Source organism: Zootoca vivipara, chromosome 2 (genome assembly GCF_963506605.1).
Source record: "Zootoca vivipara chromosome 2, rZooViv1.1, whole genome shotgun sequence".
NCBI classification, from domain to species: Eukaryota; Metazoa; Chordata; class Lepidosauria; order Squamata; family Lacertidae; genus Zootoca; species Zootoca vivipara.
Window position 1 is genome coordinate 110,227,104 of NC_083277.1, and position 25,692 is coordinate 110,252,795.

At 47.8% G+C, this 25,692-nt stretch overlaps 1 protein-coding gene across 2 annotated transcripts in view; it reads right to left on the bottom strand.

Moving 5' to 3' along the window:
- ASIC1 (acid sensing ion channel subunit 1) overlaps nucleotides 1-25,692 on the bottom strand; it is a 177,541-nt gene that overhangs the window by 102,687 nt on the left and 49,162 nt on the right. Inside the window, exon 5 of one of the 2 annotated variants that reach the window (XM_060270982.1) lies at nucleotides 22,962-22,976. The exons of the other annotated variant lie outside the window; for it this stretch is intronic. Coding sequence (XP_060126965.1) covers nucleotides 22,962-22,976 — 15 coding nt within the window. The remainder of the gene's footprint in view (nucleotides 1-22,961; nucleotides 22,977-25,692) is intronic. 2 annotated transcript variants of the gene reach the window in all.

The window sequence follows — 25,692 nt, forward strand, 5'->3', positions numbered from 1 at the left end:
AACCCGGGAAATAATGGGTTTTTAACTGCGTTAAGTGCAACTGCCCCGTCTGGAGAGTTTGCCTTGCTTACGAGTTTACTGCTAGAATTCACAACTTGACACTTGCATGTCCCTTCTTAGAAGTGAGTGGCTCATATATTGGCTCATTTGCTCTCTCGGTTATTGCTTGGTTTTTCTGCCGCCAGCCAGCCAGCCAGCCCACCCGCCCTGCCACTCCCCCAATTTCCACCTGGAGGTGTTTAGCTGAGTGGCATCCGCACGATCAGGAAACGAAAATGGAAATCAATGCAGCGCACTTTGAAGCAGAAGGAAATAGCACAAGACAGGAGCCCCCATCTCACCCCCAAAGTGTGGCAGGATGGCTGCAGAGGAGAGACACCCTTCCAGGAGGTTCAAGGCTGGTGCGCAAGGTGACTTAGGGGCGTGGCAAGCAGTGCCTTATGGTGGCAGTCACATCGCAGATGGGATGCTCACTGCGAGCTTCTCAGCCTGCTGGGAAGGTCTGTCTGTTGCCATGGTGATGGTGCACGGATGGATAGGAGGGTGTGTCGGCATAGGGTGCGTTCCTATTTGCGGCTTCCTGCTGTACTAATTTTTAACGCTCCCCCCCCTTCCTGGTTGGCCAGCCGTAGTTTGCTAAATTACTCCCGCAAGACGCTTGCAACAGACTGCATGGATGGCTCCTGGGGAGACATCGGATGGAAGACCAGAGTACCCTTTTCAGAGGTACCGCTTTCTCGATGCAAGAGTTAATATGGGATATTCCTTGTGGCATGGGAGTAAAGCAAAAGAAAGGAGAGCCACCAGAGATGGACCACTGATGGGTAGTAGATTGTTATGTTTTGCCTGTAAAGGGTTGCTTCTAGCCCCTGGCTGCATCTCCCATTAAAAGGATCAAGTAGCAGGTGATTGGAAAAGCCTCTCTCTGCCTGAGACTCTAGAGAGCTGCTGCCGGTCAGAGAAGACCAAGGTGGACACTTAGCCTGACCTTGGTTTTAGACAGCTTCCAAATGTAGTGGTTCAACCCTTGCTGAAGGGCGGACTTTGAAACAGAGAGGTGTTGGTAAGTATACACGCTGCACCACTGGGAAATTGGAAGGAGTCAGGAAATGAGAATCAATGGCCTCTTAGTCACAGAATCAAGAGAATCGTAGAGTTGGAAGGGACCCCAAGAGTCATCCAGTCCAGCCTTTCTGGGTCCCCAGAAGTTGTTGGACTACAACTCCCATCATCCCTGACCACTGGTCCTGCTAGATATGGATGATGGGAGTTGTAGTCCAAAACCCAAGGTTGTGAAAGGATGATCTAGTCCAACCCCCTGCGATGCAGGAACCTCAGCTAAAGCATCCATGACAGATGACCATCCAACATCTGCTTAAAAACCTCCAGGGAAGGAGAGTCCACAACAGGCATCCCCAAACTTCGGCCCTCCAGATGTTTTGGACTACAATTCCCATCATCCCTGACCACTGGTCCTGTTAGCTAGGGATCAAGGGAGTTGTAGGCCAAAACATCTGGAGGGCCGCAGTTTGGGGGTTCCTGGTCCACAACCTCCCGAGGGATATTGTTCCACCGTTGACCAGCTCACTGGGTTTTAATCAAACGCCCTCTTGCTGGGTGCCCTCTTGTTAATATTGGTGGGAAAGACTATGCTAGTTATTATTAAATTTATTTATTTTGAATTTGTCCCCACTGTTGGTCAGGATAAATGAATGCTTTGAACAGGTGGGAAGGGAAAGGGTCCAGAGATCACAACCTAGCAAGGACCTCTGATGGCGGAGATGGAGGAAGTATAATCATATAAACACTGTGGAGCAGAGGAAAGACTAGGCTGGATGTGAACGTGTTTGTTCAAGAGAGAGACACTGATCAGGCTGAATATGTATACCTGGGCACAATGCACATGTTGTCCAGCAGTTGCCAGACACTGACGAGACACCGCAGACACTTTGCCGATTAGCATGATTGTATGAGGACAAGGAGAGGTGAGTGCTCCCAAAACAACTCCTGATGCATCCTGGGAAGAGAGTCTGATTAATCAAAACCTTGAGAGCCGGAGTGTTATTAATTAGTACATCACCCTTTAGGTGTCTTCCGCCTTCTCTCTCTCCCCCCCTCCCAGCCACTCGCACATGTACACACAGGATGAGCCGGAGAAGAAAACAATATGGGATGAGTCAGACATGGTCAGTATGAACCTGTTTCTAAGAACACACTGGGAAGTTCTGTTTTGGAGGGAATGATTCTGTTCTGCCCAGCGGTAGAGCAAATCCAGGTAGCACTAAGCCAGGGGTCGGCAAAGTTTTTGTGGCTTGGGCCGGTTCCCGATCCCGCAGACGCCGCGGTGGGCTAGAGTGCATGCGCATGCGCAAACGTCATTTCCGGCGCTCCTTCTGGAGCGGAGGAGGTGAGCGCAGCTTCCCATTGGCTGCAGGAGCTTCCTGCAGCCAATGGGAAGCCGGCCAGTGTCACAGAAGGCGGTCCCCGCTCTGCTCCACTCTGCTCTGCGGTGCACAGGCAGGGGTCCCCGAGTGGGCGGTGGGGATCCATGGGCCAGTTTAAGGACCCCCATGGGCTGCCTGTGGCCTATGGGCCTTAGGTTGCCAACCCCTGCGCTAAGCCTATTAAGGCATGGGGACCTCTCATAGCCCTTGTGCTGCAAATTAACTTAGGCATTAGTGGGCGGAGGGATGGGGGGGAATGGGAATGATGTGGCACGGGGAGGTGCTGGGGAACCAACCCTACTCACGCATGCCTTGTGGCTTGCAGAGGTAGGAAGCGCAATGAACAAACACATTTTAAATCCCCATCCCCTGATAACCATCCGCCAGGAAGGACCTTTTACATTGCTTTCAAACTAGGTTAAAATTCCCTGTGGGTGGAGACCTCAAGGCAGAAGACGAAGGAGGATCTGTTGTAAAACCACAATTCCACACTCTTTTCCTGGACAAAAGACAAGGCCCAATCTATGTGACAGGTAAATTTGAAATGTTCTGATGGCTCTAAATGGGGACTAGAGGAGACTTGGGTAGAATCTATGAACATATAAGAAATGCTGTGGAAACGCTTTTTTAAAAAAACCATTTTGAAAAACACATCAAATTTTGCATAGCTCGCTGTCGCCCTCTAGTGCCACATTTGTATATCACACTTTACAACACATTTAAAATGTTCTATTAGCAGCTGTGTAAAACGAGTCATTGGTTTCAATTTCCTGCTCTCATTGTTCCCCTGGCTGACCGTGAGCAGCTCACTCAGGCTGCATTTGCATAACCCAAGATCTTCAGATCAAAGTTCCCTTGTTGTAGTGTGCTTTTAAGTGGTTTCCTCACCCTCTCATTTTCATTTTCATTTTAAAAAGAAAACATGGCCTGTGACTGGGGAGACATTCTGGACAATGCAGCTGCTATTCATTTGGAATGAATAATACACTTCATGGGCAAGAAAAACCACCATTTCATCTGCCTAATAAATACATTTTAATATGCCGTTTTGACGAATGTGTTCGCTTTTGCAAGCAACCTCCCCATATATAATGCATGCTTGTATGTTGTTTTCACTAATATCTTCACTTTTCTGCACACTTTCCTGTAACATACACATGTTTGAAACCACTGTTTGTTTGGAGAAGTGCATTGCAAAATTCAGATGGCTGTGTTCCAGTTCTCATATTTTGGAAAAGGCAGATTTGATTGATCTGGCGTTAGATGCTAACTGAATCGAATTTCTCCTCCATCCCTATTCTACACAGTTCTTGTACTGTTTTGAAGGAGGGGAAACCCTCATAAATATTGAAAGATAAAAGAGACAATGGCTTCCTATCCTGCTACAGGTTTTAATTAACATAGCAAATCTTGAATGATTGTGTTGTTACCCATTACTGCTGTTGTGATGCATTTGAATACATTTGCGCTTTGTCACAGACTCCTTTTCTGCATTTCATTGTCATCTGACCCCCAACTGTTTTGAAAGTTCCCCAATATCTATTAGAAACACACACAAACACTTGCCAACTGAGGCGAGGACTTCATACATCCGATGAAATGGACTCTCGTTGACAAAAGCCTATGCCATAATATACATCTATTAGTCTTTAATGAGTCCCCCCCCCCTCTTCTTGTTCCTTGCAACAAACATAGCTACCACTCTGGAAGAATACACCTGAATATTTCACCATATGTCCCAGGTTGCACCACAGACCACAAGATCCAGCTGTTTCTGGTAGAGTGCTACACCCCGCTCTGAACTGGTGGGCCTTTGCCTCAACACTTGGAACCCTTTTTTTCCTCGGATGGAAACCACCATGGAGTACTTCTGAAGCTACAGTATTTGTGAAAACTGGCTCAATGTTCGAAGAGCATCTTCAACCTACTCTTGCTAATAGCGATGGTGGCATTCTGGCAGTGAGTTGAGGAAGGACAAGGCTGTCTGTAAGCAACCAGACTTAATATGGAACCAGAAAGTGGGCTACCTATAGCCAGGACTGCAAGGCTCACAATTTTGCCTTTACAGTGGTACCTTGGTTGTCAAACTTAATCCGTTCCGGGAGTCCGTTTGACTCCCGGAACCATTTGAAAACCAAGGTGTGGCTTCCAATTGACTGCAGAAGCACTCAATCGAAAGCTACGGAAGCCATTCGGCTTCCAATGAAGTTTGCAAACCGGAACACTCACTTCCGAGTTTGCGGCGTTTGGGAGCCGATTTGTTCAGGAGCCAAGCCGTTTGAGAACCAAGGTACCACTGTACTAAGTAAGGTGCGGCAGAGATACCCCCCTGGTTTTGAGAGTCAGAATTCTGCATCTTTGTGGGAGGGGGAGAACATATTTCCGCAACAGCTAAAAATGAAGGAAAAAGGCCTAGGCGTGGAGAACCTTGTGCCAGAGAGGGAACTGAGGAGGTATACAGGTGGTGAAGATTTGAAGACTCTGCAGAGTTCTCTCCCCTTCCCATCAACTTGCAGGAGCAAAATGGAACTGTGCAAAATTACACAAATGTTGCAGATTTGCTTATGCTTGTTGATTTACACCAGTTGCAGAATTCAGCTCATCCCAGCACAGAATTTAGGAGCATGCGTAAGTTGGCACAGTGCATCCACAGACTCGACACCATTTACAGGACATCGGAGATCAATTCTGCCTTTGGCTGCGGCCAGTGGATTTGCTGGGGCAGTCCCCCCTCCCCCCAGGCAACAAGATGGGAGAGGAGTGGTTTTGCAGGATCCAGGCAGTCCAGAGGCAAATTTGGAAGCACTGCAATGACTCTCAGAAAAGCAAGCACTTAAGTATCAAAGCGGGCCTGATGACTACTGAAGCCTCCCCCCTCCATTGTGCGCTGAAAGAATCTTAAAGGGGTAAAGTCTGAGTGGCTTTCAGATATGCTATCTCCAATCCGAGGCTGGGGCTTGCAGTGAGTGAATGAGAGGGTGTGAGTGGCAGCAACGGAAAGTGTCGAGGCTCTGTGCTTGAGAGTCCATAATCAAAGACTAAAAAGGAACTCGAGTCCTCTTTATTCAGGGCAGTCCATAGGGCTGCTTTGCTATTTTAGTGCTCAGCTGAGCTCAGGCCCCTGTTCAAGTCCTGGCTCTATTTGAGAGCTCTCCCAGGTCCTGTTAGGCAAGAGGCAGAGTTTTTGATGCTGGCCTCGTCTTGATACATTGCTCTGCCACTGTCTGAGGTCCATGTTCTTAAAAAGGCGGGCAACCCAACGTTGCTGCTCAATAAGTAGCTCTGAAGCTCCATGCAACATATACATGACCATGCCCTTAAGATATGCGCACAATGTACCTGGTTTCAACTCTAGGGTCGTGTCTAGCGTGTCACACTATGTGCACAATTGCACCCTGACCCCCCCCCCCCAGCCAGCTCAGCCCAACTTTGATTGCCTGGGATCCCACAGCCCATATCAGGTGGTTCTATCCCAAGGCTGATGAACCTATTCTATTCATGTGTTATTGATCTATACCAGGCATCCCCAAACTTCGGCCCTCCAGATGTTTTGGACTACAATTCCCATCTTCCCTGACCACTGGTCCTGTTAGCTAGGGATCATGGGAGTTGTAGGCCAAAACATCTGGAGGGCTGCAGTTTGGGGATGCCTGATCTATACTATACAGTAAATTTTCTAAGTCCAGTCAATTCCAAGCCTGCCCCTTAGCTGCCAAGTATCCCGTTTTTCGCGGGAAACCCCCGAATATTAATCCGTTTCCCACTGTTCTCCTGAATGGAGAAAAATCCCGGAAATCCCCCGGATTTCCTACCTGCCAGGGAGCCTCCATTTTGGTAAGGTGGTCTGCCCATGTGTGGGCACCGGAAATAGGGCAGAGCGGCACCGGAAGTCGCTTCTACACATGCCCGGCAGCCATCTTGGTGGTGGCCACATGGTGGTGGCTGCCACCAAGATGGCCGCCGCCATGCAGTCACCACCAAGATGGCCGCCGGGCATGCGTAGAAGCGACTTCTGGTGCCGCTCTGCCCTATTTCTGGTGCCCACACATGGGCAGAGCAGCCCTGGAAGTTGCTTCTACGCAACTTCCGGTGCCGCACCGCTGCTGATCCTGCATTTTTCAGCGGGAGACTTGGCAGGTATGGCCTGCCCTCTCCCCGCCACGCAAGGGATATTTCCTTGCTCCTGCTCTGTCATTATCCACCAAGCCTTCACCACAGGGGCTTGGGTTCCCAGGGCATCTGGCTGCCAAGGATCGACTCCTGGCAGCTTGGCAGGAGCTGGCAACAGCCAGAGGCGCTTTGCCTTCTAAACAGGGTAGACATTCTGGGTCTGTGTGGTGTCGCATTCCTGAAGATATGGGGTCTCCCCTTTCACATGGAGAGAGCGTTTAAGCTAAAAGGATTTCACACGTTTGCTGGCGAGCATCGGAGTGGGGGGAGGGGGACTGCCTTAAAGGAGAGATAAGAGGGAAGAAGAGAGAATGGAAGGGAGCCTATTTGTGCGAAAAAAGGTTGCCTGGACAGGTGCTGGAAATGGTATGCTGCTCTCTGGGTTTTCAGGCAGGGAAATAAGGAAGAAACCCAGTGCTTACGCGCATGAGATTTGTATAGGGCTGTGTGTGCTCACTGAAGAACATTGCAATGTGTGATTCAGTCCTGTGTGTGTATGTAAGAATATGTTGCCCAGACGTGTCATGGGGTAGCCTGGGTCTGGGTCTACACTGACCTGTTTAACGTTATTTCCCCCTATTAGAATGGTATTAGATATGTTGTTCTAAAACATCACAGGGCATAAAGGTAAAGGACTCCTGACAGTTAAGTCCAGTCGCAGACGACTCTGGGGTTGCGGTGCTCATCTCGCTTTAGAGGCCAATGGAGCCGGCGTTTGTCCGCAGACAGTTTTTCCAGGTCATGTGGCCAGCAGGACTAAGCCGCTTCTGGCGCAACGGAACACCAAAACCAGAGCAGCGCGTGGAAACACCGTTTACCTTCCTGCCAGAGTGATACTTATTTATCTACTTGCACTTTTTGGCATGCTTTAGAACTGTGAGGTTGGCGGGAGCTGGGACAGAGCAATAGGAGCTCACCACCGACGCAGGGATTCGAACCGCCGACCTTCTGATTGGCAAGCCCAAGAGGCTCAGTGGTTTAGACCACAGTGCCACCCGCATCCCTATCACAGGGCATACTTGTAAATTCAAATGCTTTTTACCTTGTTTCCTCCCCCCCCCCCTTGACGAATGAAAGTTAAACCCAGACACACCCATTTTCCAAAACGCTGTTCTTTCCCTGCTGTTGGTCTGCTCCACCCTCTGGTGTCACGTTTTAATTCTTCCTCCCTCCCTCCTTCCCTCCCACCCTGTCCTTTGTTATCTGCCCCTTGAATACCATGGGGGGGGGGTCAGAGTTTGAATGCAGTAAAAAAAAAAGCTACATAGGGACATATGAGCAGGGTTTCACTGACATAGCAGCATAAAATGATTAAAAATGAAGTGATAAAAAAGACAAGGTAATAACGCATTATGAACATAAAAAGTAGGACGTCATGTGTCCATCTACACGTCCAAAAAAAAAGAGAGGGAAAAAAAGAGTAATTTCATTGTTCTCGCAAGGGGACGATGACAATAAAGATATCTTATCTTACATTATCCAAACCATTCCTTAACCCTTCCTTAATGTTAAAAACCAAGAGTGTAGATTCACCCCTCATGGTGCAGTGAAGAACTGGGTCCCTCTATGTTTGGAGAATCATAGGCAAAAGGGACTAATGAGCATTTAGGGCCCTGCCTTTCTGTACAGTGGTACCTCAGTTTTTGAACACAATCCATTCTGGAAGACTGTTCAAGTTCCGAAACGTTCGAAAACCGAAAACTCAATAGCCGACAGCTACACCTCCAGATCTTGCACTCATTAGAAGCCACCAGGCCCGGCTCTAGGGGTAGTCTTGGTGGCGCGGGGCGCCAGGGCGGCGGGCTGGCAGGAGGGCGCTGCGCCCGCCCACCAGGGCGGGGGCGCCGGAGCGATCTCCGCGCCATGGCGCCCAACCGGCTTGAGACGGCCCTGGAAGCCACGCAGCATGTTCGGCTTCCGAGGCGTGTTCAAAAACTGAAGCATTTACTTCCGGGATTTCTGCATTCGAAAACTGAAACGTTTGACTTCCGAGACGTTCGAAAACCGAGGTACCACTGTAGATGTTTTGCCTGCCACAAAATGCACACACCTATCTGACTTACTTTCTAATTGCAACAGTGATGACTTGTGCATATGAAAAATAGCCACCCCTACTTAAAGCACCACAGACAGAGCTTTCGTACCATCTGACAACAAACAAACCCTTTAAACTGGATGTAGCTCAGACATTCACCGGCAAGCCGCTAACAGCACAATGCTCTACAATGGATATAAGTAGAAGTCGGCCTCGCAGAGTATGCATAGCCTGGACAGAGAGCCATGATGCTGCTGGGTTACATCTACCATCGTCCCTCATAACTGGCCATGTCAGCTGGAGCTGATGAGAGGTAGAGGCTAACATCTGGAAAGCCACAGGTTCCTCATTCTGCAGCCTATACACGCCAATTCGCGCACAGAATCATAGACTTGGAAGGGACCCTGAGGATCATCTAGTTCAACTCCTTGCGATGCAGGAATATGCAGCGGTCCCATATGGCAGTGGTTTTCAACCAGTGTGTCGTGGCACCCTGGGGTGCCTTAAAGGATGGCCAGGGGTGCCAAGGGGAACACTGGCCTCTGTCCCTTTTTCCTTCTTTCACAACTCTAATGCCCTCTCATGTCTCTGCCGCCGCTGCCGCCACCTAAGGTAAGGTGCTGGCTTCATGCTTACTTTTGGCCAGTCTCCGTTGGGCCACTAAGGCTGGGGGCGTCCTCTTCCCAGGTCCCTGTGGGGCAGGGTGAGGAGGCAACTCTTTGGGGTGGGAGGGGGCAGCTCAAGACCAGGGATGCTGCCTGGAGGACTCCCAGGGAGAGGGAAGAGGAGAGGAGAGGAGCCTGAGGGAATGCTCCACAAGGGAGGGTGTTTGAAAAAGGGCGAGAGGCTGCCAGCTCTACAAGCAAGGGGTGACATAACTGAGCTCCTGATCCCCACAGGGGTGCCATAGAAAGAAGGTAGCTGGTCAAGGGAGTCGTGGACTCAAAAAGGTTGAAAACCTCTGCCCTATGGTGATCAAACCTGCAACCTTGGCATTCTCAGCACCACGCTCTAACAAACTGGGCTATCATATTTATATGAGGTGAGATGAAATGAGCGAAGCAGTCAAGTCCTGTAAGTAAAAAGAGCATTAGAGAGCGAGAGAGAAAGAGAGAGAAAGAGAGAAGGGGGGGGGGAGATTATTCCGCACTGGCATTGTGCAACTTTTAAAAACTTCTGCTGCTGAACTTGTCGCCAGTTCAGCGCCTGCTGTCATGCGCTGGCTGGATCCTTCTACCACTTGTGGAGCACATGGGTCAGAGCACACGGTGAGCACGCTCTACACAGCTGCAGCAACTTAGATCTAATGTCTTATCCGGCATCAGAATCACGTCCGGACACCAGGGGACTCTCCTGCATTTAAGCTTCCGACAAGAATGTTGAGACGAGGGCTCATAGATCAGCAACTCAACAAGGCTGTCTTGGGGGAAAGACTACATAGCAAGACGGTTTGGCTTCTCACTAAGCATTTTGCAAAACCACGTCTATTTCTCCCCACCAAATTAAGCGGATGCTTAATTTGTTTATTCCTTTAGTTGCCGTGTAGGGAGGCATCAATACATTCTTGTAGCCTGTAGTCTGGACACCAAATCACTGTTTCCGTTTCACAATGGAAGGGAGGTAATTAGTACTAGATTCTGCCCGGTGGCTTCATTCTCCCTGTGGACAAGTTGAGGGGGAGGGGGAAGGATTCTGTAAATAATTATTTGGTAGCATGCCAGGTTAAGGAAGTATGCTTCTCATATCCCCTGGAATGGGTTTATCATTCCTGGCAGCTGTGGCAAGGAGCAAGGTGGCTGCTTTCTCAGCCCAAGACAGGAGCAATGGCTGTGACTACGGCTGCAGGGAAATGTTTAGAATATCCGTAATTTAGGATGAAGCATTGCATTGCTCATCTTAGCAGGGCCAGCCCTTAAGCAAATGGTGCCTCAGGCAAGGAGTGTTTTCAGTGCCTGCCACCACTGGTTTCTCTTTTGAATAACTTTGTAAAAATGTGCTTCTGAGGACCATGGTTTTGATGTGCTTGTGGTTTAGCCCCGTCCTTTGAGATGATCAAGTGAATGGGTGCTGCCGCTACACATTATTTCTGCAAATAAAGTGGGGAATGCTGGGCCCCACTGGTGGTGTGAGAAAGCAGGTATATCTAGATATATAGCCTACCGAGAGCAATTTCAACTCCTAGTCATGGGCGTACCCAGGATCAAAACTAGGGGGGGGCATGCCAGCCACACACCCCACCGCCAGCCACGCCCCCCACCGCCAGCCACCTGATTGCCTGGCTGGCAATGACGTGGCCGGGATCCCCCAGGAGGCGTGGTCAACGTCCACGCCCCCCAGAGGGGAGGGGGCCGTTCCCAGCCATTGCCGAGGCAGCACACTGAGCCACCCGCGCTTGCGCTTCTGCCTCGCCCGCTCCTTTAGCGGTGACTAAAATGAGGCAGCAGCAGCGAAGCTGCCTCCGTCGAGGGAAACCTGGACCTGGACCTGGACTTGGGCTAACTTCAGCCCACACTCCTTCATGTCACAGCGAGCACAGCACAGAAAGTGCTGCCCCAATATGCTCCACGGCACCTCATTTTGCAAATGAAGTGCCGCGGAGCACTGCGGGGCAGCACTTTCTGTGCTGTGCTCGCTGTGACTTGAAGGAGTGTGGGCTGAAGTTAGCCCAGGTCCAGGTCCAGGTCCAGGTTTCCCTCGACGGAGGCAGCTTCGCTGCCGCTGCTGCCATTTTGCTTCAGCCGAGCAGGCTGAGGCAGAGCACAGCTGGCATCGTCCCTGCTCCCCGCTGTGCCTGGCCCTGCCCGGCAGGGCGCCAGACCATGGCGGCTGGTATAGTTAATACGGCCCTGCCCGCTGTGGCAAGATCATGTACCCGACCGAGAAGGTGAATTGCCTTGACAACAGTGCGCACTGTGAGCTGTTTTATATCATTTCTCCCCTTTTTTGCTTCTGGGGGGCATCTGCCCCCCCCTGCCCACGCTGGGTACGCCCATGCTCCTAGTCACATTAACGGGTTGGAATCAGTGCTATTTTTCTAGAAGAAGAGGTGCGGGAACTCACCGCGAACACCTCCCTTTTTCTCTAATAATGACAATGGCGTCCACCTAAGAGGTGTTGGAACTGAGTTCCGATGAGTTCCAGCTGGAAAAAAAGCCCTGGTTGGAATGGACATGGGCAGAAACACATGTCTGTGGGTCAGGCTGTGGGGCTCTCTCCTTCCAGCCTATCCTAAATGGTTGTCCAAGACCTCAGAACAGGCATGTCAAACCTGCGGCCTTCCAGATGTTTTGGACTACAATACCCATCTTCCCCAACCACTGGTCCTGCTAGCTAGGGATCATGGGAGTTGTAGGCCAAAACATCTGGAGGGCCGCAGGTTTGACATGCCTGCCTCAGAAGGAGGGAAGGGTGGGGTCTCCAGACACTTGCACTCTGGCCTTCTTGCCTCCAGGCTTACTTTGAGCAAAGTGCATGAGATCCATGCTGTTTGGCCTCTCCCTCCTCCTTCCTCTTCCTCTTCCTCTTCCTCTTCCTCTTCCTCCTCCTCCTCCTCCTCCTCCTCCTCCTCCTCCTCCTCCTCCTCCTCCTCCTCCTCCTCCTCTTCTTCTTCTTCTTCTTCTTCTTCTTCTTCTTCTTCTTCTTCTTCTTCTTCTTCTTCTTCTTCTTCCTGTTGTCGTAAGCTCTCCAAGTTTCACTCTCAAGTTGGCCTTTACTGCTATGCCAACTGTAATTGCTTTTTCTGGCCGGGGGAATGTTTGATTCTGATCTGCCAAAGGCCTCATGCTTCCCTCTTGCAGGGCCCACTTCTGTTAAGACACTGCTACTTGCCACCTCCATATCTGAGCTGCTGCTCCCTCCGTTGCTTGTTCTTTGACTTGGCCCCATGGCTCAGCTGACTCAAGTAAATACATTTTGTTGACTGGGCAAAGGATAAACTACAGAGGCCAACTGCTCTGGCAACTGAGATGATTGGGAAAGGAGATAGCTCAGTGACTTTGCATGCAAAAGGTCCCAGGTTCCATCTCCAACATCTCCAAGTGGAGAGCTGCTGCCAGTCAGTGTAGACAATACTGAACTAGATGGACCAATGGTCTAACTTGGTATAAAACAGCTTCCAATATACAGCTACACTTCAGGGCAACAGATTAATTGAGGTGACCCACCACAGGCTGTGTGGCCCATATTACTCCATCTTCTATAATAGGGGCAGAGGGTGGGTGGGCTGCCTTCCTACCCCCAACCCCCCAGCCAGGGGTGCCAACTTCAATAAAATATGGGGGGGGCAAGGTAAGTCCCGCCCCACATAATTGATCACAAGACTCGGCAAACACACACACACACACACCATTTTAATGACAATGCCCTTCAACCTGGGGCAGGGGGCTCAAATATTTTATTGAGTAGAAACAAAGGAACCTCAGCCTCTAGGAATTGGCTCCTAGGCCCACAGCATCCACTGCCTGAAGCAGCCACCTCACTCTGTCCAATGGTTGGGTTGTCACTGCTGGGGCTCAAATCCTGGTTGGAAAAGCAGGGGGACCCACAAGCTGTAGGCAAATCACGACTCCCCTGGAACTTTCTGAAAGAGCAAGGAAGGGTGCCATCAGAAAAGGTAAGGGAGATGGGCTCCCTCTGCCCCTGTAATCTGAGCACTACTTAGTCCACCAGTGCCCCTCTCTCACTTTTCATCATCCTCTCCCCTGGGCATGGACTCCATTCCTGACCCAGAGGGCCACAGCGTAGTGGGAATCCGTCCCAACTCTTCTGCAATGAAAACACAGCTTTGTGATTGCTTCTCCAGAGGCCGACCTCTGAAGTCAGTACTGTACTGTATAGTGTTTGCAACACACTTTCACATATGTGTGGGAGCCCGGTTTCGCAGGGAAACCAAAAGGCTTGTTTACAAAGCTTTCGTACTATTACCAACCTTACTGTATGCTTGTGAAACATGGATCACTTATAAACGCCATCTCCAACTCCTTGAAAGTTTCCACCAACAGTGCCTCTGAAAATTTTTACACATCACTTGGGAAGACAGGCAAACTAATGCCAGTGTGCTGGAAGAAGCAAAGATCACCAGTGTTGAAGCAATGATTCTTCAATATCAACTTTGTTGGACTGGTCATGTTGCGCGGATGCCTGATAATCATCTTCCAAAGCAACTACTCTATTCCAAACTTAAAAATGGAAAGCGTAATGCTGGTGGTCAACAAAAGAGGTTTAAAGACTCTCTCAAGGCTAAAAAAAGGTAGTATCAACACCGACAACTGGGAAACACTGGCCTGCGAGCGCTCCAGTTGGAGAACAGCCTTTACCAAAGGTATCATGGGCTTTGAAGATGCTCGAACTCAGGGCAAAAGGGAGAAATGTGCTAAGAGGAAGGCATGCTTGGCAAACCCTCACCGTGATCAACTCCTGCCCGGAAACCTATTTCGCCACTGTGGAAGGACGTGTGGATCCAGAATTGGCCTCCACAGTCACTTATGGACTCATTGTTAAAACAGTGTTCATGGAAGACAATCTTACTTGGCTACAAGTGATCACCAAAGAAGAAGAAGGGAGCCTGGTAAAAGTGGATTAAATTACAAATTGGGTGGGCAGTCCAGCAAAAAAATGCTCTTATGACCCCATCCTGCTATCCCATCACGGGCTTGGCTGCCGTTTGGAGCCAAGTTCCATCCGAAAGGCAACTCTTGCCTCAGCATTCTAGATCCACTCGCTGCCCTGGCCAAACTCACTTTATAATACAGGACTCCATAAGTGCAGATTCATACACAGTCATTTGTGAGGCATTTAAGTCCTCACGCGGCGACTTCAGTCGAACCGTCTCAGTTTCTTACGAGGGGCCGCTTATTTCCCGCAGTGTGAGCCCTTTACTGATCTTCACATGAGGGTGATTTCCAGACAAATGGCTCCTCAGGTGAAACTGAGGTAGTAAAGTCGCCAGCTGAGGTATTTATCACTTTAAAAAGAAAAATAATTAGCTCTGGTAATGGGACAACTAGCCAGGAAGTCCAAAAGTAGCTATTACTACAAATACAGTATGGCTGGCACCTGCTGGGATGACAGGAATGGCTAGGAAACCACAGATACCTCTCCACTCCTTTCTCCTCAAAAGGAACACTGTAAAATGTTCAGATTCATAGCTGAGGACCCCCAAATTCCTAGGTAAAAATCACCACTGAATTTTCAAATTAATCTGTGGCATCTTTGGCACTGTAGTAATATTCAAGCCCTAATATCATCAAGAGAGGTTGTTGTTGGTTCAATGGGGGGGGGGGAGGTATAAAGGGAGAGTTTGAGGCAAGAACTCTTTGGTGACAGAACCCCGGCAGAGATTTTAAAAATCACAAAATATGTATCAAAGTAAAACATGGAAATATAGACTGTTAGATCTTTAAACTATGGCCTTGTGAATTACAAATTTTCCCTCTTGTCTGGTAAATTAAAAATGGTTTACTTACAAACTCGTCAAAGGTCAGATTCACGTGCTTCAGAAAGTTGTCCAGGCAGTAGTAATAATACATGGCTTCATTACAAAGTGGTGACAATTCCTAAATTATTGGTATAGGAACTCAAGAGTGACTTTTAAGAGCCATGTGGTCTGAGCTGCAGCAACCAGCTCAGTTGTCCTCCCAAGTGGAGCTTCTAAGGTAGACTGAAGGGCAACCAAAGCTTGGTTACCTAGACCCTCCCAAAGTGAGCTAAGCCTGGCAGGACAGCTTACTCTATGGTCTTAAACCCTTCATGTATTGATTAGACTTAAGCATGCTGGTTATATGATGCTGATTATCCCACAATTGTGATGTTCTAAGTACAACCTTGTTTCAAAGCTTTCTTTAAAAAAAGCTGAACACAAAACCACACTTCTCAAGCTCATTCCAAATCTCACTGAATTTAAGGAGAAGTTTATGAGGCTGCCTTTGCCTGTCATGGTGTGACCAAACACAGTTTGGCATCCCATGGCCCCAAAGACCTGTGTCCTTGAATGGACCCCAAATGTACGAAGCATCCGCCACAGACTATTCTATTAGGTGTGCATGTGCCTGGAATAGATTTAGATTCAGTGTTATCCGGGGTCAGTTTTCTCCATGCTGCAATATGCCAGAACCACTATTCTTAAAAACAAAAGCTATAGACTTGTCTTGTTTCGAACAAATAAGGAAAAACAGACTTTACAACAGACCTGAGTTTATACAGCAGAAAAAAGATAGAAATGGAATGGTTCAGAAATGAATCATAAAGAGAATTCCCTAGCTTAAGATCAGAATAAAATCCCTGATGCTGTAAAGTCACGCCCACTTCATAATCAAATTCAAATCCGCTCCAATGATATATATCGAGCACGGGAGGTCAATGCCAAGTTGCAAACGCTTCTAGTGGAAATACCACTGCTTGTTTATCAGAATTGCTACTACAAATGTCTCACCGCAATATTAAAAAGGGGTGATAGATTCTGTCAATGAGGTATGAGAAGACTCTCAACTTTTGAGTGCAATGGGAAGAAGCGGTTTCTTACTTGCAATGCAATCTTGCTGCTCTAGAAAGAAGGAGTGGAAATGTACAAGGAAATGAGATCTCTCTCTTCTGGAAAGCACAACAAGAAATAGTCAGGGCTGTGTGTATTCCACATGTAAATTCCCTTCCCTGTAAGCATAAGTTCTTTTTTTCTTTCTACCGTGCATGGAATTCAACCTTCTGAGACTCTTGGCTTTTAAAACGAACTTCCAGCCCTTAACATCTGCAGAAAAACATCTCCACGGTGATGCTTTCCTTCTGATCACTTTATCATATTATTTGAAAATGAAATCACAGATGGCTCACTTAGACAATAAGAAATACTAAAGCTCGGCATCTTAGTTATTGCCATATTTCAAACTGAAAAGCTCACTTTTGCTAGTAAAGCTTTGAGGTGTGCTTGTGTCCTTTTGTCTTTTCTTGGTGGCATGCGGCTTGGCTCGCTTTCTTGAGTCACCCAGACTCCATTTCTCTGCAGGGACCTTACTGTTATGCACCTTCTTTCTCCTTGTGCCATAACACAATCCAGATTGTGTGGGTTGGTTTATGGGTATGGTTAATGTCCAACTAATCTACTTTGAAGTGGTATGGTGTTGGACCTGATTGCCTTTTTTGTTCCCTTCTAAAGTACCAATAGGGTTGCATGAAATGAAATCAAGCCATTAGTGCAAGACTTTCTACCTGTGCAATGGGACTCCCTCTCCTCTCCCCATACTAGAAACTGATCCACAGATCTGGGGGATTGGGGGGGGTACATGTTGAGAGAAGAAGAAGAGGAAGTCCTTGTGCTAAAATGGGCCATTAAATATATATATATACACTCCTAAGACTACAATTTTTATCTGTCTCCTGAGAAATCTCTATGTGGGACAAGAAGCTACAGTTAGAACTGGATATGGAACAACTGATTGGTTCAAAATTGGGAAAGGAGTACGACAAGGTTGTATATTGTCTCCCTGCTTATTTAACTTATATGCAGAATTCATCATGCGAAAGGCTGGACTAGATGAATCCCAAGCCGGAATTAAGATTGCTGGAAGAAATATCAACAACCTCAGATATGCAGATGACACAACCTTGATGGCAGAAAGCGAGGAGGAATTAAAGAACCTTTTAATGAGGGTGAAAGAGGAGAGCGCAAAATATGGTCTGAAGCTCAACATCAAAAAAACCAAGATCATGGCCACTGGTCCCATCACCTCCTGGCAAATAGAAGGGGAAGAAATGGAGGCAGTGAGAGATTTTACTTTCTTGGGCTCCTTGATCACTGCAGATGGTGACAGCAGTCACGAAATTAAAAGACGCCTGCTTCTTGGGAGAAAAGCAATGACAAACCTAGACAGCATCTTAAAAAGCAGAGACATCACCTTGCCGACAAAGGTCCGTATAGTTAAAGCTATGGTTTTCCCAGTAGTGATGTATGGAAGTGAGAGTTGGACCATAAAGAAGGCTGATCGCCGAAGAATTGATGCTTTTGAATTATGGTGCTGGAGGAGACTCTTGAGAGTCCCATGGACTGCAAGAAGATCAAACCTATCCATTCTTAAGGAAATCAGCCCTGAGTGCTCCCTGGAAGGACAGATCGTGAAGCTGAGGCTCCAATACTTTGGCCACCTCATGAGAAGAGAAGAATCCTTGGAAAAGACCCTGATGTTGGGAAAGATTGAGGGCACTAGGAGAAGGGGACGACAGAGGACAAGATGGTTGGACAGTGTTCTCGAAGCTACGAACATGAGTTTGACCAAACTGCGGGAGGCAGTGCGAGACAGGAGTGCCTGGCGTGCTATGGTCCATGGGGTCACGAAGAGTCGGACACGACTAAACGACTAAACAACAACAACAAAGACTACAATTTATGGGATGCAGGTGGCGCTGTGGGTTAAACCACTGAGCCTAGGGCTTGCTGATCAGAAGGTCGGCAGTTCGAATCCCTGTGACGGGGTGAGCTCCTGTTGCTCGGTCCCAGCTCCTGCCAACCTAGCAGTTCGAAAGCACGTCAAAATGCAAGTAGATAAATAGGAACCGCTACAGCGGGAAGGTAAACGGCGTTTCCATGTGCTGCTCTGGTTTGCCAGAAGCGGCTTTGTCATGCTGGCCACATGACCTGGAAGCTGTACGCCGGCTCCCTCGGCCAATAACGCAAGATGAGCGCGCAACCCCAGAGTCAGTCACGACTGGACCTAATAGTCAGGGGTCCCTTTACCTTTAAGACTACAAATCTATTCTTACTTACCTTGGTCCCATTGAATCCAATAGGGCTTACTTCTGAGCCTTTTCAAAAATAACGAAGTGTCTTTCGAAGGTTGGAACTGACCTCTTTGGTTGAGTATTGCATTGCCATTGCATATTTTTGCGGGCCAACGAGAAGATGATTCACAAAACAGAGTTTGAAATCCCATTATCTCCTTGCTGGAGTTACATTGGAATCGCACCAGAAACAAGTATATACATAGAGAGTTATTTTCTTGGACTTCCTACAGGAATATTTGGACTGTTTGGCTTTGAGATATCGAGTTGTATATGTCATTATTATTTTGGCATAGTAAATATCATTTAAGACTCTTAAGCAGGGGTCAGCAAACTTTTTCAGCAGGGGGCCGGTCCACTGTCCCTCAGACCTTGTGGGGGGCCGGACTATATTTTGGAAAAAAATATGAACGAATTCCTATGGCCCACAAATAACCCAGAGATGCATTTTAAATAAAAGGACACATTCTACTCATGTAAAAACACCAGGCAGGCCCCACAAATAACCCAGAGATGCATTTTTAAGAAAAGGACACATTCTATGCATGTAAAAACACGCTGATTTAGAAGGTGATTGGGCCGCATCCGGCCCCCGGGCCTTAGTTTGGGGACCCCTGCTCTTAAGTATTAGAAGGTGTTGAATTTTTGTAAACCACATTTGGAGTTATTTCATTTGTGATTTACTTCTCTGTATTCCTTGGAAAGTGGTGTATTACTTCTGAGTAGAGCAATATAGGGTTGCACTGTTATGCTCTCTCATTCTAAATATTCGTGCTCACCTGTTACCCAAGAGATGTAAAATCACCTTTAAAAACAACAGATATAACATGTTACAAGAATGGCAGTTTTCCCCCACTGCCCCTGTGCCACTAACTCCAGCCTGCCACACAGACATCTTGTGGGTGAAGATTTTCCCATCACTTATACCCACGCCAAGGAACTTTGCTTGCTAAATGTTTGTGTGTAAGGCTGCTGTGAAAAGTACAGGTGTACGGACAGCAAGAAAAGCAGTGGCAGCTCTAATAGCAGCATCCTCCCAGTGCCAAATCTATATTTGCCGGAGTTAAATTGAGTCAGCCCTCGAAGCGAAGCCGATAGCAAAGGGGGAAAAAGCACAGAAAAACAAACAAACCAGGAGCGTAGGAACAGGCCTGTGACTTGCAAAGGGAGGTTAGATTGGTTATGCACCTTCTCTAGATTGCAATGTCTCCAAAGCAGAACGTTTGATGCTGCCTTGAAGGGAGTTCTGGCGGTTTGTTCCATGGCAAACGGGCAGATTGAGAGTACACTGTGTGTCCAGAACACATCTCAGTCCTGTGCATGTAGTGCAAAGAGAGCTATAGCAGGTTCGATGCTTCTCTCTCTCTCTCTCTCTCTCTCTCTCCCCCCACCCCGCTGCTTTCCACTTTAACTCTAGGCCTTTAATTGCAATCATTTGATTGCTGCAAAAATGCAGGTCCCTCTGTGGCCATAAACTGTAATGAATTTGCTGGCTTCAGATGAGAGGGGCAGTAATTAAATGGCTGAGAAGCTAAAAGAGCATCAGGACATGGGAAGAGGCATAAGAATTTCACTCAAACGCAGATGCACACAACTCTTCGCAGGCAAGGAAAAACACAACCTTGTGTCAATGCGCACGCATCTAGAGTCCTTTCGACATGCCTTCTAAAATCATTATCCTAGTTGGTATCTGTCTTGGATTTGAATTGATTTTTATGCAGGTGCTGTTTTAAGCTGGTTTTGTATTTTTGTATTTGGTGTTTTCTTTCCTTTGAAAATGATGTTATAAAATACTTTATTACAATAAGATAACAGGGTATGAATATTAAAACATAACATAGGATACAAAAGAAGTTCATTAATTTGGTATAGTAAATACATGATTGATCAAAAGTCAGGTTATATACTGTATGTATATTCAATGTTATGTTTATAATTTGTGAACGAGAGAAGAAAATTAAAACGAACTGTGAAAATATTTGCGAAAAAGGGAAAGATGACAGAAGGAAGACAGAAGAAAGAAGAATGGAAGTCCAACATATAAAGTTGAATAGAAATTGGACTTAATAATATGTTTGTTTTTGTTTCTAGCTTTATGTTTTTCTCTCCCTTTCTTTTCTTTTCTTCTTTTCCTTTCTCTCTATTTGATTGGAAATTTAAGAATTTAAAGCCATGATAAAGGTAATGAATATAATGTAATGAACATAGAAATGGAAAACTTAATAAAAATTATTGCAAAAAAAGAAAAAAAGAAAATGATTTTATATATGTAGTTGCGTCGACAGTGTTTCTATACCCACTGTATAAGTTATATTTTTAAGATCACTTTGCGGTGCCTCGTGGGAAGCGATTCATAAATGAAATGAAATAATAATAATAACAACATTAATTTATAGGATTTCTTGCCCCAAGATGTAGTGTTGGCCACTGCATACTCCCCCAAACATTTCTCCAATGAAAATAGGGACATCCTAAGAAAAAGTGGGACATTCTGGGATCAAATCAGAAACTGGGATGGCTTCTCTAAATCAGGGATGTCCCTGGAAAATGGGGACACTTGGAGGGTCTGTATTTCTCACTGGCTTAGGTGGCTTTGAAAGAGAATTAGATGAATTCGTGGAGTATAAGCCAATCAACAGCAACTAACGGCTATCAAAGGCTACCTGGGAGACAAGGCTACCATGGAGACTATCAAAGACCACATGCTCCCTGCAAGATCAGGATCAAATTGCCTCTGAATACCAGCAGCTGGGAGGCAACAGTGGGAGAGCACGCCATTGCATGTGCTCTTCTTGTGGGCTTCCTAAAGGCATCTTGGATGGTCACTGTGTGAAAACAAGATAGCTGACTAGATGTTCTTGTTGTTAAAATTTGCATGCCATCCTATACCCGCAGGTCTCAGGGCCGTCCGCTACATAAAAACACAATGTGAAAACAATAAATGCACAATAGAGACAAGAACAAACCAGTAATCCACCTCAACGCATTTTAAAAGGGCACTGGGTGTCCATCGCCCAAAGGCCTGGTTAAAGAGGGACGTTTTTGCCTGGCGTCTAAAGTAGGGTTGCCATTAGTCCGGGAAAACCAGGACATGTCCTCTTTTGGGGGGCCAACATGCCCATCCCGGGGGGGGGATTCGTACATTTCAAAGGAAATGCCCGGGTTTGGTGGGGTTATTTTGGGGGGGGGGTTGGGGGGCACGGGCATGCTCGGGCAGGCATTGTGCCCTGGAAGCGGAAGTATCCCAACGGAGGAATCAGTTAGGAGCTGGGGTCTTGTCTCTGCTTCGGCTGGCAGTAGCTCGGGCAGCTGGGGCTCAGGCAGCTTGGGCTTGGGTTCAAGCGGCTCTGCACGCTGCGGCTGCCAGCCCGAGCCAGGAAAAGAGGCGTGCGGGTGCTCTGCATGCTGCGGATGCTACCTGTGCCTGTGTGTCTCTCTCCCTGGCTCAGTCTGGCAGCGACTCAGGCTGTCCTCTTTTTCCCTCCTCAATAATAATAATAATAATAATAATAATAATAATAATACCCCGCTCATCTGGCTGGGTTTCCCCAGCCACTCTGGGTGGCTCCCAACAGAATATTAGAACCACGATAAAACATCAAACATTAAAAACTTCCCTAAACAGAGCTACCTTCAGATGTCTTCTAAAAGTCAGAGAGTTGCTTCTTTCCTTGACATCTGATGAGAGGGCGAATCCACAGGGCAGGCACCACTACCGAGAAGGCCCTCTGCCTGGTTCCCTGTAACCTCACTTCTCATAGGAAGGGAACCGCCAAAAGATCCCTTAGAGCTGGACCTCAGTGTCTGTGCTGAACGATGGGGGTGGAGCTGCTTCTTCAGGTATACTGGGCCGAGGCCATTTAGGGCATTAAAGGTCAGCACTAACACTTTGAATTGTGCTCGGAAACATACTGGGAGCCAATGTAGGTCTTTCAGGACTGGTGTTATATGGTCTTGACAGCCACTTCCCATCACCAGTCTAGCTGCTGCATTCTGGATTAGTTGTAGTTTCCGGGTCACCTTCAAAGGTAGCCCCACATAGAGCGCATTGCAGTAGCCCAAGTGGAAGATAACTAGAGCATGTACTACTCTGGCGAGACAGTCTGCGGGGGTCTCAGCCTGCGTACCACATGGAGCTGATAGACAGCTCCCCTGGACACAGAATTGACCTGCACCTCCATGGACAGCTGTGAGTCCAAAATGACTCTTCAAGATATGACAACTCTAGTCTAAAGGTGTATAATGAAGGTGCCAGGCGAACCTCCCTGGGGAGAGCATTCCACACATGGGGAGCCACTGCAGAAAAGGCCCATTCTTGTGTTGTCTCCCTCTGGACCTCTAGTGGAGGAGTCACACGAAGAAGATAATCTCAGGGTCTGGCTAGGTTCTCATGGTATATGCCTTTGGTCTGAGTCAACAGAGCACTCCTTTTGTTCTTATTGGCAATATCAGCAATATCCAATACTGCAGGTTCCACGAACAGCAGGGCAGCAGTGCTGGCTGAGTTGCTGGGTCTATTTTCAGCTTTTCAGTCCTCCAACCCCCACCCCCTTGAAAAACTAGTTTTACCAGGACTGGCTGGCTTACCTTGTTCAACGAAGGGACGTCAGAATGGACGTGTGCGCCGCAAGCAACTCTGCTATAATACCGCTAGCTCTACTATAACGCTGAATCTTTGAAAAATCACAATGTCTATGTGCAGCCTTGCATTAGCAGCAAGCACTATCAGGAAGCATTCCCAGTTCATTATGGGGTGTCAGGTAGGCTGAGTCAACTAAGATGGCTAATCACTTTTTGTGGCAGTGCTCCTCTTTCTCTAACTCATGGGTGTCAAACACAAGGCCCGCAGGCCAAATCCGGCCCGCCAGACCTCGTCATGTGGCCCGCCGAGCGCCCCAGCCAGCGGGACCCAGCAGCGGGACCTTGCTGCTGAAGTGCCGCGCCGACAAAGCACCGACAAACAGCTGGGGCGGCGGGGTGTGTGTGTGTAGAAAGGCGGCCGGAGCAGCACTGCGTGGAGCGCCCTGAGCCACAGCAGGAGGAGGAGGAGGCAGCTTGCCAGGTCAGCGCCCGGCAGCGCCGCACGGAGAGTCCCGAGCCTCTGCAACGCAGCAGTGCTCTGTAGCACTTTGAATCCTCCTCCTCCTGCCACGGCTCGGCGCCTGGAAACGACTGTTGTTGTTGCTGCTGCTGAAGCACAGACAAAGTACCCAGCAGCGCCGCGTGGAGGAGGAGGAGGATTCAAAGTGCTACAGAGCACTGCTGTGTCCCAGAGGCTCGGGACTCTCTGCACGGTGCTGCTGGGCACCGACCCGGCAAGCCACCGCCTCCTCCTTCTCTTGCCTCACCTCCTCCTCCTCCTGCCGTGGCTCAGCCTCATGAACGTGAGCTCAGCAGCGGCTCAGCCTCACGAACGTGCAACTCTGAGGCTTTACGCACTTCTCCTAAAACGGACACCCGCTGCCTCATGCTGCACGGGAAATGCTTTTTGCCCCTGAGTCCCTTCGCACTCTTTTCTGGTGCTGAATCAAGGCGGCAACCCCCCCTTCCCTTTCTTTCTTCCTCTCTCTCGTTCTTATTCTTTCTTTCCCTCTCCTTCCTTCTTTATCTCTATCTTCTCTCCCTCTTTCTTTTTCTTTCCTTCTTTATTCCTTCTTTCCTACTCTTCTTTCTCTCACCTCTTTCCTTCCTCTCTCCCTCCTGCTCCCTCTTTTCTTCCTTCCTTCCTTCCTTCCTTCCTTCCTTCCTTCCTTCCTTCCTTCCTTCCTTCCTTCCTTCCTTCCATCCTTCCTTCCTTCCTTCCGTCCTTCCCATCTTTCTTCCTCTCCCTCATTCTTATTCTTTCTTTCCCTCTACTTCCTTCCTTCTTTCTCCCTTTCCGTCTTCTCTCCCTCTTTCTTTTTCTTTCCTTCTTTATTCCCTTCCTTATTTCCTACTCTTCTTTCTCTCCCCTCTTTCCTTCCTTCCTCTCTCCCTCCCACTCCCTCCTTCCTTCCTTCCTTCCTTCCTCCCTTCCTCCCTTCCTCCCTCCCTCCCTCCCCTCCCTCTCCCCTCCCTCTCCCTCTCCTCAGAAACATAGGATGCTGCTTTATACTTCTGGCCCTTAAACCCTGGAACCAGGAGAGCAGCTCCAGTGAGTCAACCTCAGCCAGTCCCTTTGGTGAAGGGTGGTGGCTCACTGGCAGAACATCTGTCCTGCATGCAGAAGGACCCCAGCATCTCCAGGTACTAGTAGCTCTGCAAAGGTCCTGCATGAAACCCTAGCGAGCCTCCACCACCCAGTGCAGTTACCAAAAATCATTTTTCAATAAATTGTACAATAATTGTACATTTGAATATCTACTTGCCATTATTCTGACTATGTTTCTGCTTTCAGAGCTAGTTATTACTTACATTATTACATTATTATTGATGTGGCCCCCGATGAATTTGAGTTTGACACCCCTGCTCTAACTGTTGCATGATCGCAGGTAAAACTTTCCCCATCGCTGCACCTGCCTGTTAGGTATAGCTCTGCTTGCTGTATTTCCCACCATCACACAGCAATTAAAGGCATAATAACCCTGCCATAAAAATCTGGCAATTCTAGATTCAGCATTCTGACACTTAAAAATGCTCTGTCTGGGGTATCTTGCCCTGACAAAAGCAATTACCATATTCCAGTTAAGTTAGCATGCTATTTTGGGCACGCGCGCGCGCGCGCGCGCACACACACACACACAGAGATCTGCTTTTCCTGAATGAACCTTTTTCTTTGTTTAAAATTACCTTTTTCGCCCTGGGGTTCTTTAAAGCACAAGCCAGCAAAGTGAGCTCTTACATTACTTTGAACTACGCAAGTTGGATATGAAATTCCCAAGGAGGGAAACTGAGAAAGTGTGCCGTACTAAATAAAAAATGGAACGCGTAGGCTTCGCAATGGATGCCGGCACTCTTGCTTAGTAATAAATGGTAGAGTTAAATCAGAGTCTCCCACAATGTTGAGTAGGTATGAGAACTGACCGGACAGAAAACAGCCTGGGCTTTTAGCATCAACTTGATTCGTGAGACATAGGTGCTCAAACTTTTCACAGTATGAAGACAAACACCATCATCTGAGAATCCCTGCACATATCCTGCCGCTGTTACATGAATAATAATAATAATGACAGTATTATCATTAAAATGTGTACACCACCCTATACTTGTAGGTTCCAGGGAAAAATCATAATATAAAAATACATAATCAAAATACAAACAAAAGCAACCCAATAACGCACATAATTATAGTGGCTGGTT